We start from the raw sequence: 17,498 nt of genomic DNA, 5'->3' as shown, positions 1-17,498 counted from the left end.
TTCAAACCCGCCTTGCTCGTTTAGGCATGAAGTGTTCGTCTCATGTTTGGTGTCAAAATATAGAGGAATAATTAAATTATATGATAATTTAAATGTAATAACCCAATTTTTATTTGTATAAAAAAGACAAAGAAATTACCGTTTTCTTTTTTTTCTGGACGCACAATACATACATTACAGATATCATCTTCCTTATCACTGTCACCTTTATCATAGGATGTCCAATACGGGGATATCGATTACATGGACGAGAAGAAGGATTTTACATACGACAAGGTCGCCTACGCAGGACTTCCAGAGTTTGTTGATGACGTTCACGCACATGGCCAGAAGTACATCATCATATTGGTGAGGATGCATATTTGTTTTATCATGAAGTAAATCTTATTCCGTTGTGTGAAAATGGAGATTCTATTGAGCGACAAAAATATTTGGAAAGGTTTGATTCGGTCTACTTCTTAAAGGTCAAGTCCACCTCAGAAAAATGTTGATTTGAATCAATAGAGAAAAATCAGACAAGCATAATGCTAAACATTTCATCAATACCGGATGTATAATAAAAAGTTATGACATTTTAAAGTTTCGCTTATTTTTCACAAAATAGTAATATGAACGATTTAGTTACATGCAAATGAGAGAGTCGATGATGTCGCTCACTATTTCTTTTGTTTGTTATTGTTTGAATCATACAATATTTCAAGTTTTTACAGATTTGACAATGAAGGTAAACTTGACTGAACCATGAAATGTTAAACAATTGTAATTCCACATGTTCAGGGAGAAATAAAACTTTGTTTCACAGGACAATGTGGAGAAAATTAGAATATTTCATATTTCATATTATAAAATACAAAAAGAAATAGCGAGTGAGCGATTTCACCAGTTCCCTCATTTGTATCTGAGATGTGCATATAACTGTTTTGTGAAATGAATAACTGTTTTGTGAAATGAAGCGAAAGTTTTGTTTGGGTGGACTTGTCCTTTAAATAGTGTAATGCAAAATGGATTAAACCAATTTGCCCTTCGCTCACTTTGTTGTAATTGCCCTTTTAGTCCCCACTTCACTTCATCTCATTCCCATTTATTACAATTCTAATTCAACCTAATGCCAACAAATATCTCCTGTCGCTTAGGATTTCTTGTCTCATAGGTGTCCTCGTTGATGTTATACAAATTGTGTGTTAAATAATAATAATAATATGCTTTTATTTATAAAGCGCTTAATACAAATGTTTCTAAGCGCTGCATAATATTACCCCGGCTTTAGCACGGCTACCCTGATCAGGCGCATCAAGCATTCAAGGAATTCCTTCCCACTGGGTACCCATTTACTACACCTGGGTCGAGAGTGGCAAATGTAGATAAACACCTTGTAAAAGGACGCTACTGCTGTGATGGGATTTGAACCCCGCACCTTGTGGTTCACTGTCCGGAGACTTATCCACTGAGCCACAGCACCCCTCGTCACACTTGGTATAAAGAATTATTGTCAGGATTGGGAATCTTCTTGTCTTTGTTTTTATGTATAGGTGGAGGCTACAGCAAGGGGAAGTTCCTGAGAGCGTTAAATAGCAATTCAATGGCGAAAAAACTGATAAACCAAATCATTTTGGGAGTGATCAACTCCTTTTGGTCGTGTGTCTTTTCATGGCTTGCATTTCACACAGTATACCTGTATGTGCATCGAATGAGCGCTCCCGTGAACATAACAACGCGAAACAAATTTTCGTTTGTCTTTGTTCTCTCTCACTTTATTTAGGATCATTGCATCAAGGTCGAAGATGGATACCATGCCTATGAGACTGGCCTCAGTCCTAATGTGTATGTTCTTGATCCACAAGGTAGCGATCCTATTGTGGGGGAAGTAAGTACCCATTTCAATTTTGTTTTGCATTACAGGGTGCATGATTATGGAATCGTTCACATCCTTGATTTAAAGATTATGATTATAATGATAGTAATGACGGTGATTATGATGATAATAATAATGATTATGATTATAATAATAGTAATGACGGTGATTATGGTGATGATGATGTCAAAAATAAAAAGTACTTGCAAAAATAGCAATGGTAATCAGATTAAAAATTATGATAAAATTAATGGTAATAATTTTAACAATAAAAACGATAATGATAACAATAATGATTAAATACTAATATAGATATTGTAACAGTTACAATAATAATGGAGATACATTAATTCATGTTCGTAAAGTTGTTATATAAGCGTTTGTAAGTGTTTTGAAGGTTAAAGTGGCATAAGACCAAATAGAATGTAACTGTGAACGACGTACCGACACTTAGCTGATTTCTGAAATTATATTGATTCCAATATTTATTTCATAATATTTATTTTTATAATTAGCTTTGAACTGCATATCCTGTAAATATTTCTATGGCCATCTACTAATCGGTATTTCTTTTTAATGCATGAAAGGTATGGCCTGGCGATAGTGTGTATCCGGACTTTACGAACCCTGATGCGCAAACCTGGTGGACAACACTTTGCAAAGATTTCCATGACGTCATCCCATATGATGCTCTGTGGATTGTAAGTTACATTTAGTTTTACCTAACCTTCTGCAATTATTATGTTTACGATCATCGTAAGGTGGCCGTATGATAACCGTACCCTGCTAATAGTACGATCCCCTTAAGGTGGTGCGACGATCTCAAAATTCTCGTACGGTTTTAATGAGCTGGAAGTTGTGCTTTCTTTTTCCAAATCGTGAGATCGTGTCCCTGAACCAGATATCTATACGATCTATTTACGATCCCTGTATGGCTTTGCCTTTGCCCCTCTGCGATGTCATCCCATATGATGCTCTGTGGATTATAAGTTACATTAAGTTTTCCCTAACCTTCTGCAGTTATTATGTTTACGATCATCGTAAGGTGGCCGTATGGTAACCGTACCCTGCTAATAGTACGATCCCCTTAAGGTGGTGCGACGATCTCAAAATTCTCGTACGGTTTTAATGAGCTGGAAGTTGTGCTTTCTTTTTCCAAATCGTGAGATCGTGTCCCTGAAACAGATATCTATACGATCTATTTACGACCCCTGTATGGCTTTGCCTTTGCCCCTCTGCGATGTCGTTCACGTTGTAGCCGTATCAACGATACCCTCAATGTCCCCCATACCGCAGTTTAATATATTGTAAGGTGATCTGAGCCAATATGAATTAGGTTTAAAAGACAACCAGAAAGACGCATCAATGTTAGTGGGAGTTTTTCGATTGGCTCGTCCATTATACTCGACGAGATTATAGCTTATGAAGTTCTGCGCATTCGTTAATTAAACTGTGGCTAGCATTACGCAAATTTGGGACTAGTATTAAAGGGATGTCCATGCCGAAAGCATGTATAGCTTAATACATAGAGTAGAATTCACTTAGAAATATGCCCCAAAAATATCAAAATCGGATAACTAATAACAAAGTAATTGTATTTTATATTTAGCAATATCTTGTGACAACGGTCGTCATGAATATTCATTGGGTGGGCTGATGATGTCACATCCCCACTTGTTCTTTTGTACTTTATTATATAAAATTAGGTCTATTCATTTTTTTCCTCCAAGAACTAGAAACATTGGATTCACAACTGATTTAGTAGATGAGATATTTATTGCTGCAACTTATTTCATTATACATGTAATATAGAAGACATATTATTCACACAGGAATGAAAGCATGCAAATGTGATTTTATGTCATAACATAAGAAAACGGAAAGTGGGGATGTGACATCAACCCACCTAATGAATATTCATGATGACTGTTTTCCAAAAATATTGCTAAACTTTAATCTTCAATAACTTAATTATTTGTAATCCGATTTTGATGAAATTTTCGGCATTTCGCTCAGTGAATCCTACTCTATGTATTATGTAAATTGTTTCGGCCCGGATCATCCCTCTAAGGGTTTTGACGTTCGTCTCACTATACATGACGTATTCTAGTTGAGAATAAATGGAGTCGCTATCGATATTGATTCAAAGACGACGAAGGTGATGATGATGATGATATGTAAAACTTGAGTCATCTAACATGAAATTCACTCGCTCATTTAACAACGTCACAATAATTTTCAGAATTTGCAACCGCGAATTGCGAAGATTTGCCAAAGCAATACCGCTGTTTAAGGTTAAAGTGAGACGATACTTATCTTAGAAAAGTGTGTTTGTGGCTCCAATTCTCAATTATTAAATGATTTAATGTTCATTATTATAATTCTAATCACACAGTTTGATTAGAATACAGGTAGAGGTGTGATTGGCTATCTTCCGGTTGCTATTACTATCACTTAAAGGTATTGTTTAACTTTGTGAGCAGCCGATTTAAAAGATTCTCAAACCAAGATGAAACATGTGTACAAGTGCATGTATTAGAACTAATAAACCTTGAAAACAACCATTATTGAGAATGAAAAGCTAAAACTACAAGGCAAACCCCGATTTTGTAAATAGGCGCTTACAGACACCTAAATAGTACACATAAGTGTATGGGATAAAATTAAGATGTTGTTTCCGGTCACTTTATATTTCAATTTTTGAAGCATTAAATAATGATTTTCGAACGCAATTTTTTCCGGGCTTCATTTTTGTAACATATCACAGACACAGGTGACAAGTGTGAACTTCTAGCTCATATTTTTTAAAAGTCATACCAATGTTAACCAATCACTTTAATACTATTTCGATGTTTTTTTGCCGTCTATAACCTTTATCTATTTATTGCACAGGATATGAACGAACCTTCAAATTTCATACGAGGGTCAACTGCCGAAGGGGAATGCCTCGATAACAGATGGAACTACCCGCCTTACTTACCCAGTGAGTAACATTTTTTAAAAAACCAAAGACAGCGATGGAACGACAGAAGATAGAAGGTCAAGTCATAATTACAATGTTTACAAAAACATTCAAACACTTACATACTACAAAAAAGACAATTATAAAAGATAGCGAATGGCAGAAAATTGTATCAACGTTTCGCAAGTTCGCTTCATGAATTGAGGCACTTTTCAATGTTTTAAGGCATGGGGTGTCAGTGTGGAAATAACAGTGTTGCTAAATTTTCTGGAGGAGATACTCGATTAGGCCTCCATGACTATGCAAAAAAAATGGTTAAGAATGACTTATCATTATGGATATTGAGTTAATTGGTAGAGATTTGAAATTTTGGCACAAAATGTAGATGAACATGGTTTAAAAGGCTAATAGTATGAATCAATAGATAAAGGATACACACATTTTTTCAATTAATCAATAATTGAAGACATTTACGAGTACATGACATGATTGAGATAAATACCTGAATTGTGTACGTTCATTTCAATAAGCCAGTTCGTAGTTCCTTTCTGCGCATGATCAAAAGATTCTACGCATGAACAGAAGAAGGTCATTTGTACTTAAATGGCAAGGTCCTTTAAAATCCAATGAGATAAGCACCAACTTTGATGTCTTGATTATTCATATATTCTTTTGAATTGTCGTTTTCATTTACATCCACAAAAAACAACAATGCTTCCACGAACGACTGGTATTTCAGTTTGTCAAGTACATTGTGCAACATGCTAAGATATGCATTCAAAGTAGGAATGCAACAAATACCTTCATTAAGTGTTCATTGGTGTGCTATTCTAGTCACCTGGTCTATTCAATTTCTTCATCCTGCTATGTAAGGCAAGTTTACGTAATATCCTGCTTTGAAATCTGCCTATCATGATGAAAGAAATGAAAGGTCATTTGACCAAAATTGCCCATGAAGTAACTACGAACTGGTCTATGTGATCGATACATTAAAAATAAAATTATCAATAAATTCATCATTTCAGATCTTCTAATTGAGGACGGAAAGATCTTCACCAAGACTATATGCATGGATGCACAGCATCACGCCGGAAAGCATTACGACTTCCATAGCCTTTATGGCCATACAATGACTGAAATGACATTTGAGTAAGTAGGACCCGATAGATTACTGAAGCGATGACGTCAGTTGTCACGGTGTCATGGTGGACTGGTTCTAAACAAATGAACACCGACTGAAAGCGCGTGTTTCTCATGTGAGAAAATGGCTGCTATCGGAATGATCGCCTGCAACCTATTTTTCAGACGAGCCAAAAATGTTTACAGACGATCGTCAGAACCAGCCCTCCATGACATCATGGCAACTGACGTCCCCGGAGGGGGGGGGGGGGCACTTCCATTCACGGGTGGATACTATGCGCGACCATGAGTTCTCAAAAAGCACCCTGAACAAGTATTTTCCATATTCTGAAAATGCACCCCTTAATAAGTATCGGCGTGTGAAACCCTACCATTAACAAGTATTGGAAACAAAACAATATTATTGGCAAGTATTCCTTTAATTGAACCCCTAAACAAGTATAATATTTCGGACGTCGGTCGTCGGTTAAACCTTTACCTACATCATTAGGTTTAGTACAGCCCAACTTGCGCAAATCGTACTCTAAACACTGAGTGTTGACTCCTGGGGCAAAAAGTACATCCTTTATAAAACATTTTAGTCTTGATTTTTTATACCCACGCAAATTTTACCCTAAACACGTATCTTTCCTAGCGAAATAGATACCCTTTTTTTTCATTATTTTAGCGTTTTTGACATCCTTATTACGAAACGTACGTAACGTGCCCTATCTTGAAAAAGACATCCTTTCTACGTGTTTTTTTTTTGGTCGCGCATGGTATCCACTCGTCAATGTAAGTGGCCCCCGGGCTGACGTCACACTTTGTTTCTCTACAAGATTAATTCAGAATCCATTCACTCACGTTTTAAATCACAGCTCATCAATAAAAAAAAATCATCAAAAATAAATCCCTCGATAATTTTCGTTTTAAATCACTAACATTAATAAAAAAAAGTGAATTACCAAGAGGAAATTATATATAACATAAACAAGGTAACAAAAGTGTGTAAATATATTCATAAAACGTGTGTTGAGAAAATTTTTAAAATTCCTATTTCACAAAACAAATGGAAAAGTATTATTTCAGATCCAATCGTTACTTGGGACAGAATCTAGATGATTCCTTTTAAATGTACTTTTTCAATAAAGCTTAGATATTTTCAGTACAAAATTTTTCATAATATTCTTGGTGTTAACAAGTACTTGAAAACTGTTGGTATATCACATTCTGATTTATGTTCCTTTTGTTCAGCACACACGGAAACTATTGCTCATTTATTTTGGGAATGTCCCCTTACTCGTCGATTTTTAGATAATTTTGAGAAATACATTCTTAAAATGAAATAAAATTATCTTTTAATGACTTTGTATTTGGCATACCAGCTGGAAATTTTTCTTTTAATTTTGATATTTTACTTCCAAAAGAACGACACGATACTAAATTGAAGACGAATATAAAGAATAGAACATAACATTCTAATAAACGGAACATGTTTCGAGGTGTCGCACCTCATCCTCAGCCTGAAAATTATTAACAGAGTCAATGGTATTTATACAGTTAGGATGTCAAGTAAAAATTTCAAGAATGTAGTTACACAGGATTACAAGGTGGGAATTCAATGTTAAATGGAATGAAGTAAAAAAAATTACAAGTCTATGGAGTCATCAGATAGGCATGATAGGGATGGGTTAAATTAAATGGATAACATTATTTGGTAATTGTACACCTGTTGGTTTAGTTGAGGTTGTTTCCATTTGATGAAAAGCCCTTCTTTTATTTTTAGTTGAAAATCTGTTTGAGCAGTATCGAGAATTTTGAAACAGTGGGTATTGCATTCTAACAAGCATTGGGGTGACGATTGCAAGTGTCTCCAGACATGGGAGTTTTTGTCCTTCCCCAGGTGTTCCTGTACTCGTGTCTTATAATGACGCTTGGTTGACGCTAATGATTCTTGAAATTTTTACTTGACATCCTAACTGTATAAATACCATTGACTCTGTTAATAATTTTCAGGCTGAGGATGAGGTGCGACACCTCGAAACATGTTCCGTTTATTAAAATGTTATGTTCTATTCTTTATATTCGTCTTCAATTTTGATATTTTACATGCCAAATATTTTATCTTTTCAACTTAATGTTTAAAAAGAAACTTATCATTCTCATCATTTCAAAAGAAATAAAAGTATCAGCATGAGATAGAACGAACTATGCACATGCAACAAAATAAGTTCATTGTATATCTTGATGAATCGAGGCACATCGAGCATATTTAAATTATGTATTGTGTATATGTATGATATTGAATTTGATGTATCACATACATTTTGCATTTGTTTATATGCGTTGTGGAGAAATATTGAATAAAGACTTTCTTTGAAAACGAAAAAAAAATAATTAAAATGAACAGTAGAACAAAAATAGATATGTAAATTGAGTACTTGACCAGCTCAAACGCAAGTTAAATTTCCTGAAATAAGACTAACCATAATTTCAGTCAGTTCACGGCGAAAAAAGTGGATTTGCATTGCCGATAATATTAATTAAAATGGAATACAAACATGCAGTCTAGCTTCTCCAAAGGCCCTAGTTATGAAAGGGTATCAACATAGAATTATTCATATCAGTTATATTTTGATATACAAGCATTCCGTCTATTTTTGATGAATTATTTTAATCATTGAAGTCATGTGATCTCTACTTACGCCAGCCCTGTCCAGAATGAATCGCACGCGGATGAATAACTCATGTGTGCCCTCTATTGGTTATATATTGTCAGGATGCTGCGGAAAATTTGATTCGTTTTGTTTTGATTTATCTTGCAGAGCAGAGGCTGTCTTAACCGGGATATCGCTACCAAATGGAAAACTATTCCCGGCAAGCAGTGGCGTAATGAACCCAAAATTTTGAGGGGGGCAGATATGGCAAATCCTTGCAACCTGCAAGCGAAGGAAGCGAGCAAGAATTTCGATTTTTAAAATAAATATTACTAAATCAAATTTTGTGATATATTTTGACATAGCATTCAGAAAAGAGTATCATATTTAACCATTTCCTCTTTTATTTTCTTTCATTTATTTTCCTTCTTGATTAGAAATTGGGGGTGGGGCAAGCGCCCCAAGGCCCCCCATCGGTACACCACTGTCGGCAAGCGCTTCTTTTCAGCGTAGGATTTCGGGTTTAGCATGCCAGAAAATGAAATGGAAATAAAATATATCTACAAAAAGAAACAGAAGACAATGTCAGAAACACTTTGCATAAAATTGACTATTTCGGTGAAATTGCGTTCCAGTGGATTATACTTCCATGTCTATAGGATCCTGGTTTTTGCGCGTGTCGCGGTAACGTACACGTCCAGTTTATAAAGTACAACTTAAACATCATACATTGGCCCCCTTCATGAAATGATTCCGATTGTGAGTTTTGTATCATTGATCTTGCAAACACGATTTCAAAGAATACAGCCAGTTAAAGATTCGTTTCTGTTTTATCATGTACTTCTTATAGAACCATAAAGACTGTCTTTCCTGAAAAACGCAGCCTCGTCTTCACTCGATCTTCGTTCGCTGGTACAGGGAAGTATGGGCAACATTGGCTTGGGGACAATCAGAGTTTCTGGGAACACATTTGGTGGAGTATTGTAGGTGAGTGTGCAGGAAGCCGAGGTGAGCTAGAATTTCGAAAGAGGGTCCTTACAAGCGAAACAATCAATGTCATCTTCGCAGTACGTTTGACTTAATAGTTGAAGATATTCAACAAGTGCAAAGCATCCGGCGCGTTATGCGATTCAATAAATATAGCAGCAGCGGTGATTTTGAAAACAACTATTATATGAATACGTTTTTCACAAACATGACAAAGAAAGCGTCATTTATTTGATAATAAAACACACAATTCATTGACCTCAAATGAGATCTGACCTTTAATCATGTGACTTGAAAATCTGCCAAGATGACCAGTGAAACGAAAACGTAATAACAGTATGTATAAGTAGATCCATTTAATTTCAATGTTATGATGACATTTAAAAAACTCAATAATGACGAGGATGTCAATGGTTATACTAAAAAAGTACATTAATACTAAATGGCCTTTGACCTTGGTCAAGTGACATGAATTTCTTCAAAAATCATCAGTGATACTCGAATAACCTTATGTTCATGTTTTCATAAAAGAGATCCATTGGCTTTTTAAGTTGGTTCAAGATTTCAATGTTGAAGACGCCGCCACCGTCATCGCAAAAGCGTGAAAAACAACCCCTTTGGTTTCGTATGTGGTTGAAACAAAACTTGTGAAATAATAACGCTTGCTGAAAAAGAAGAAACGCTGACAAACGTTTTATTTGTAAAAAGAATACAGTTGTTTTGGTCTGAGAAAATTTGGTGTAGAACACTGGAATACATGTCTAACTCACGTCAGCAAGACAAGATTTGCAATTGATCCAATGTACAGTGCGTCCCAGAAAAAAAACGAAACCGAGATTAAGCGATGATTTATCATAACTTCATCACAAATACAATAGGAAAATGACCTATCAATGTAAAACTTAGAATCTCCTCTTTCATCTGATATTACTTATGTTATTCCCCATTCACGCCTGAGTGAACAAAGACAATTTGAAGAAAGGACACCAAAAACTCATTTGGCGGGGGATATCTGAATTCACAAAGAAAATCACATACCTGAAAAGTTCAATACCTGCTCTTGTATTTGATACCTTAATCGCAATAAATGGTCAAGAAGTGAAAAAGTTATGTTCCCTCGAAACAATGCTTGTATTTCCATAATTTCATTAAATAAACGTGTTTTCACCGGTTTCCCACAGAAGCTATCGCATGGTTAACAAAAGACTTAATGCATGGCTGATCGTCACCAAAACTGAGTGTCAAGTGAGTTTGAAAGCTAGCCTGTACAACCTCTTAATTTTATGATATCATTGAAATTCAAGCCTTATTTCAAATAACCAGAACTTTGTTATTTCTCGACCATTTTCTGTAATTGAGGTATCAAATTAAAAAGCGGATATTGAACTTTTTAAACTTTTAAAAAATGTGGTTTTCCTTTTGAAACCCAGATATAGCCCGCCAAATGACTTTTTGGTATCCCCTATTCAAATTGTTTTTACTCACTCATGCTAATAATCTAAGTAATTTCAGATGAAAGAGGAACTTCTAAGCTTTACAATGGTAGGTCACTTGTCTATTATATTTGTGATTAAGTTATGATAAATCATCGCTAAACCTCTGTTTCGTTTTTTGTGTTACGCATTGTATTCTGACTACGGTAAGCCGTCGATGTTTGCACATGCGACAAACCTGGTGTCCCATCGTAACCGAAACGGAGCACCCTGATTTGTCAAAGTATAAATGAAACAACGCTCTGAATGTTAAAGCTTTGTAGATTGTGGTTAAAGTCAATCAGATCAGTCAACATTCTTTGTATGTATTAAGTCAGAATACTAAAGTACATTTGCCGAATAATAATCCAACTAATTCACAAACGCGCGAAGTGCATTCTTCAAGGATGGGAGCGCGAAGCTGCCACTAACATCTCAATGAAGAAAATTGAAATTCCACTTATTTTGTTCTTTCCCCTTCCCCTTTCCCTCTTTGCAGGCATGTTCGAGTTCAACATGTTTGGCTTTCCATATGTAAGTACAATTAATTTACAGCAATGTATATATTTTGTTAAAACACGTAATATTCTATTTGCATTGTTATGTTCACGTAGCCAAAGCAAAATAAGTAGATTATCTTGCTTCCGGCAACAGGAAGCTACAAAATAGAAATGCATAAAAATAAATTAAGGCAGACAAAAAGGGTTTCAGACGAATTCATCACTTCGGCTGCAGATGCATGCTAATTTGAAGATAAGGAAATCGAATAAAAGGATACCCCAGACTTTTGATGAATTATTGATGAAAATGTTTTCTTTTTCCGATTTTTTCTGTCTGCTCAAGTATAAATTATAAATGTTCGTGTGTATTTACGACTATGCGCATCAGTATGGTCTATTATCATCTAATGTAATGAAGTAAACAAAAAATATTACTCGAGCTGGCAGAGACAACAAATCGGTCTTTCCTATCCTTTTCTTTGTCCAAAGAAAAAAAATATCGGAAAAACAAAACTCTAAAATTGTCATCGAAATTAGACAAATAATTAGAAAGTTGTGATATAACACCTTTATTATTTCAGTGAAGCAGTGGAAATGCACTTACTCATGAATGTTCAATGAGGAAGCTAATGATATCATACTCCCGCTTTCTTTTGTATTTTATTATATGAAATTATTTTTTTCCACCAAGAATTAAAAAAAAGGATTGATAGATGAGTTAATGCACAAGATGTTCATTATTGCCAATTATTGTTGTTAGAAGGGAGACATACTATAAATGTATAATACTTGTATGGAATATATGATTTCACGTAGTAACGTAAAGTCATGACAAAACATCACTAACCCATTTAATGAATTTTCATGACAGCGTGCATATTGCTAAACTTTAAATTCCAACAAATTCCTTTTATTTGTTTTTATTTATTTGTGTGATATTGTCAGCGATTTGCTCGATGAGCTCTATTCTTCTTTTTTTTAGATAAGAAATATGTTCAGCTCAAAGTAAGCCTATGAGCCCTTTAATACCACCGGTTAGCATCAAGACCTTAACTTGATTTATTTATTATTTTTTTTGGGGGGAAGCGAATAATTTCTTTTGCTTCGTCTTGGTTTAGATCGGAGCAGACGGAGCTGATTCTCGTGACTTACTTTCACCTTCTTTATTTTTACCCATTTTTACTCTCTTGTTTTAATTTGTCATTTTGTAGACATAGATTGGATCTGAGATTAGGTATTTTGGATTCGGTTACCTTATTCCTTACCCTTTCCCGTTCCATAATGGTTTAGATCGGAGCTGATATCTGTGGATTTTGGTTCAACACAACGGAAGAGATGTGCTGGAGATGGATGCAAACCGGTGCTTTTTATCCGTACGCAAGGAATCACAACGGGGATGGCATGATTGTAAGTGAAGACTAGCTCTCATTCAAACAGAATTACGAGGGCGCAATTCATTATTCAAAATATTTATTACAACGTTATCGGCTCCCTCCCATGTGTGAACTAGACGACACTTTAGATATCATTGTTGAGACTTGAGACTCCTCCTGTATGTAAGCCTACGTTGTTTTGGCCCTCACTAGACAGGGCAGGAAATATACCCTTTTGCTCCCGACGGGTTTAAGTACCCATAAACATGTATGTGCATACATGTAGACAAAAATGTCGACTTTTAAAAAACTCATGAATTTAGGGTATTTGAAATCGCATTTCCCAAGCAAACAATGGAATTCGACAAAAACGCACACAACCAAAATTAATGTTTGCTCAAATTGCTTTCTAGATATGATATATGCGCATACATTCATCGCTGTCTTGGCAATCAGTGCTGTCTTGGCATTCAGTGCTTCCTCTTTGTTAAAAAAAAATATTGCAGGTACTTCCGGTTGGAAGAACTATGACATTTAGGCGAGGTTGATCGAATCAATCGCAACTCTTTGTAAGACGGTGACTATGATCTACTTTTTTTTTCAATTTCCTTGCAGCCTCAGCACCCGACCGCTTTCAGTACAGAAATGGCAGTTATGTCACGAGATATCCTGATGCACCGTTACCGCATGCTCCCATACCTCTACACGCTATTCTATCATGCACATGAAGACAGTTCAACAGTCGTGCGCCCTCTGCTGAATGAGTAAGAGCACTTGAATTTGGTTGTAAGATTCTATGAGAGAAATTCGACTCACATCATGACTGATGCTAAGCAATTATAACCTAATGTCAAGATATCACACGTTATTTATCGTTTTTAATCTTGTTCAGAAATGGCGCAGGGATAAAAAGCAAGGAACAAGGCTCTTTTCAATCGGGGGCCGGGGGGCACTTCCATTGATTAGTAGATACCATGCGTGACCATTGGGTTTCGAATAATTGTACCCTACCCTACGCAAGTATTTTCCATGCTCTGTAAATGCACCCCTTAACAAGTATTGGCGTGTACGTGAAATCCTACCCTTTAGATATTGAAAACAAATAGGTACCCTTGACAAAATATCCCTGAACTGACTCCCCAAACAACAAGTACAACGTTATCTTAAAGGGGAACCCACCCAAATACAAAACGGTTTTTATAAAGAAAAAGAAACATCAGACAAGTTGATAGGTGAAAGTTTTGCATGTGTGATTTCTTTCAAGCTTGTACCATTCTGTTTAATTTATTTTTCTCATTCCCAACACAACATTTTATGGTCCAGGCTTGATTCCCCTTTAATTGTTCTGTCACGGACGTGGTCACGGATGTCGGCTTTATCTTCACTAGGTTTAGTGTTACCCCACACCTAGCTCAAATCGGACCCTAAACTCTAAAACACGCAGTGTTGGGGCAAAAGGTACATCCTGTTTTTTATACCCTCGCAAATTGGACCGTAAACACGAAGTTCTCCTAGCAAAATATGAATGTCTTTTTTTTCATTATTTTAGTGATCTTTTACACTCTCATTACGTTACATACGTAGCGTGCCCTATCTTGAAAAAGAGATCCTTTTAACTTTTTTTGGTCGCACATTGTATCCACTCGTCAATGAAAGTGGCCCCCTGGATTTTCAATGCTCAACATAACGGGGCAAAGATCTTTTAAGACAAAGGGCATGATGAGAGAAGCAAGATATGAACGGAGATTTAATTCCGACATTGCCGTTCCAATTCCGTACTCGAAACATTCGTTTTAAAAATCCCCGAAATTATTACATACTTCTACTTTTCTACTTCAACTATTCTCCCGTGAATGTTATTTATAATTACCCCCTTCAATCCAGCTGAATTCGTCATTTCCAGTTACCACCCTCCCATCTCCACATTATGATAACTGTTTTCGTTTCTCAGGTTTGCATCTGACCCCATGACCTATGACGTAGACAGGCAATTTTTGTGGGGACCAGCTTTTATGATATCCCCTGTGCTAGAATCGGTATGTACATGTAGCTGTGAAGTAAATATCACCTGTATTTTGAAATTTCAAATGGAATGATGTAGAAGTACTACTACTAGTAGTTGAAGTAGGTGCATTACTAGTGGCAATTTCAATATTATGTAGAAATAGTATTAAAAAATTGTAAAAAAAAATGCAGAAGAGGAAGAACAGAAAGAAAATAAACGAAAACTGTATTTTTCAAATTCAAATATTTTTTTGTATATACATGTATCCTTGTTCTATTTAAGCGATCAAATTCGTCTGATATAATTGAAATTAACATAGCTAAGTATTTCCCCTTATTTTCTATTGCAATTATTTCAATACTGTTATTTTGTACCGAGATCTAAAAAAAGATGTGATTGAATACAAATATTTGCTTTTCCTTATTAATATTTCTTTGTGTCTCATCCTTTGCAGAAAACATACAACGTTGAAGTATACTTCCCAGATACAAGATGGTACGACTATTACGAAGTAAGCTTCTTAAAATAATTTCGTATACAAAACAATATGGATTATGAATGATCCAATAAGACTCTTTGTAATCATCATCATTGCGGCGGCGCACAGTGGGCCGGGGCGAAACAAAAGTGCGCCAAAAGTCATTTTGGGCAATTTCAGATGTTTAATTTTTATCATGCCCTGCTGAAAGACAGTACTTTGAAGAATATTTCATCAAAATATTCCATTCCGGAATTTGCATAAAGATTGTTAATTTCACAAAGACTTTTTTTTTTCTTTCATAGAAAGATTTTATTCAGAAATCAAACACGAAAACAATTCAATTTACAAAAGAATCATGAAGCGAAAATGTTTACAACAACTGTTCATGCGTGCTATTATCTAATGATATGACAAAGTTATGATGTTTTTGACTGAGAACCCTTTCGATTTCACAATAGCGTTTCAATACACTCTTAAAAGAGCTAAAACACAACCGATTACCCTTACAACGTGTGGAAAAAATGAAATATTTAGCATAAAGAATATAACGGTTTACAGTAGAGTATTGAGCGTCAGGGCAACCAAACAAAAATAAATTCTTATTCAAATACACGTTATTGTTCAAATAAGAGGTTTGGAAGTTTTGAATAAATTGTTGAGTTACAGGGCAGTCCCAAAACAGATGTGAAATACTTTCAACAGAGGAAGAACAAAATGTACATAAATTAGATTCAGACAAGCCAATATCGTAAAGATGTTTATTCACCCCCATTATCCGATTGAAAAGTTTATATTGAAAGTAGCGGAGTTTTGTAGAAAGACAGCATTTAAAGGGAATCATATACAATCTGTTCCAATTATTAACCGGTTCATTTAAAATGGATGCCCATTTTGATTGCGAAGTGGGGGACTTTAAGATTTTATCAACAGAAATTCTATGGATAAACTTGCATACCTTAAAAACATTATTTAAATTATACAACAAATCTTCTTGAGTTGTTTTACTCTCAACAAGATGTTGACTAAAATGTTTCCATTCATTGGGTATTGCAGAAATCAATGAATGATATTCAAGAAAATTACAATTAATTTTGTATTTTTGTAAAAAAGTTGTATGTGAGAGAAAATTGTTTTGTTCATCCATTAAATGTTTAATACTGATGATCCCATTTTTAAGCCAAAGTTGTTTATATATAACTTTCCCATCTACTTTGATCAATGAGTTATTCCATAACACTTGATTCTTTATATTCAAATCAGATAAATTAGGAGAGAATGTTAAACGACTCCAAGTAATTAAGATTTCTCGAATGAATTGATTTTTTATTTGTAATATTTTGGGATCATCGTATTTTAAATTACATGTCCAAAACAATTCTCCTCCAAAGGTGACCAAGTTGTGTTCGAAAAAACATTTCCATTTTCCTTTATTTTCTGTGCTCATATAACGTTTAACCCACGCAATTTTCAAGCCAGAAATTACAGAAGGTAAATGTAACATTTTCAATCCACCTTGACTATAGTCTCCAATAATTGTAAGACGACTGATTTTATCCGGTTTTTCATTCCAAATAAAAGAGTAAATTAAATGTTCTAATTCTTTCAAAAAATCTTCAGGAGGTTTTGGTAATACAGACAACAGAAATATAATTTGAGAAAGGCCGAGTGACTTCAAAATAGTTATTTTCCCTATTGGAGTTAAATTTCTCATTTTCCATACTCTTAAAACATTCTTTATTTTCTTAAGCTTTGGAATAAAATTCAATTCAAATATGTCTTTTAAGTCAGGTGAAAAATATACTCCCAATAATCTAAATGGGCCATTAGAAAATCTTAATCCGGAAAAGGATATGTCTGGAGGATGTGCTTTGTAATAACCAAGTGCCACAATTTCAGATTTATTTCGATTAATGCAAAGCCCTGAAAAAACCTTAAATTCATCCAAAATATACATAATGATTTTAAGTGACTTGACGTCATTTATATAAAATGTTGTGTCATCTGCATAAGAGTTCAACTTAATTTCTATTCCATTCACTGTTATACCTTTAATATCACTGTTTCCCCTTATCCATAAACACATAATTTCA

General features: G+C 34.9%; 1 protein-coding gene across 1 annotated transcript in view; it reads left to right on the top strand.

Annotated features, from left to right (window-relative positions):
- The window catches only part of LOC121429639 (sucrase-isomaltase, intestinal-like), a 49,685-nt gene that overhangs the window by 8,904 nt on the left and 23,283 nt on the right, over window positions 1-17,498 (top strand). The window contains exons 8-18 of the mRNA XM_041626778.1: window positions 217-348; window positions 1,760-1,864; window positions 2,440-2,553; window positions 4,745-4,835; window positions 5,840-5,963; window positions 9,441-9,577; window positions 11,549-11,583; window positions 12,840-12,956; window positions 13,538-13,686; window positions 14,874-14,958; window positions 15,382-15,438. Coding sequence (XP_041482712.1) covers window positions 217-348; window positions 1,760-1,864; window positions 2,440-2,553; window positions 4,745-4,835; window positions 5,840-5,963; window positions 9,441-9,577; window positions 11,549-11,583; window positions 12,840-12,956; window positions 13,538-13,686; window positions 14,874-14,958; window positions 15,382-15,438 — 1,146 coding nt within the window. The remainder of the gene's footprint in view (window positions 1-216; window positions 349-1,759; window positions 1,865-2,439; window positions 2,554-4,744; window positions 4,836-5,839; window positions 5,964-9,440; window positions 9,578-11,548; window positions 11,584-12,839; window positions 12,957-13,537; window positions 13,687-14,873; window positions 14,959-15,381; window positions 15,439-17,498) is intronic.

The sequence above is a fragment of the Lytechinus variegatus genome, chromosome 16, assembly GCF_018143015.1.
Source record: "Lytechinus variegatus isolate NC3 chromosome 16, Lvar_3.0, whole genome shotgun sequence".
In the NCBI taxonomy this organism is placed as follows: Eukaryota; Metazoa; Echinodermata; class Echinoidea; order Temnopleuroida; family Toxopneustidae; genus Lytechinus; species Lytechinus variegatus.
This window is presented reverse-complemented; position numbering and strand designations above follow the sequence as displayed.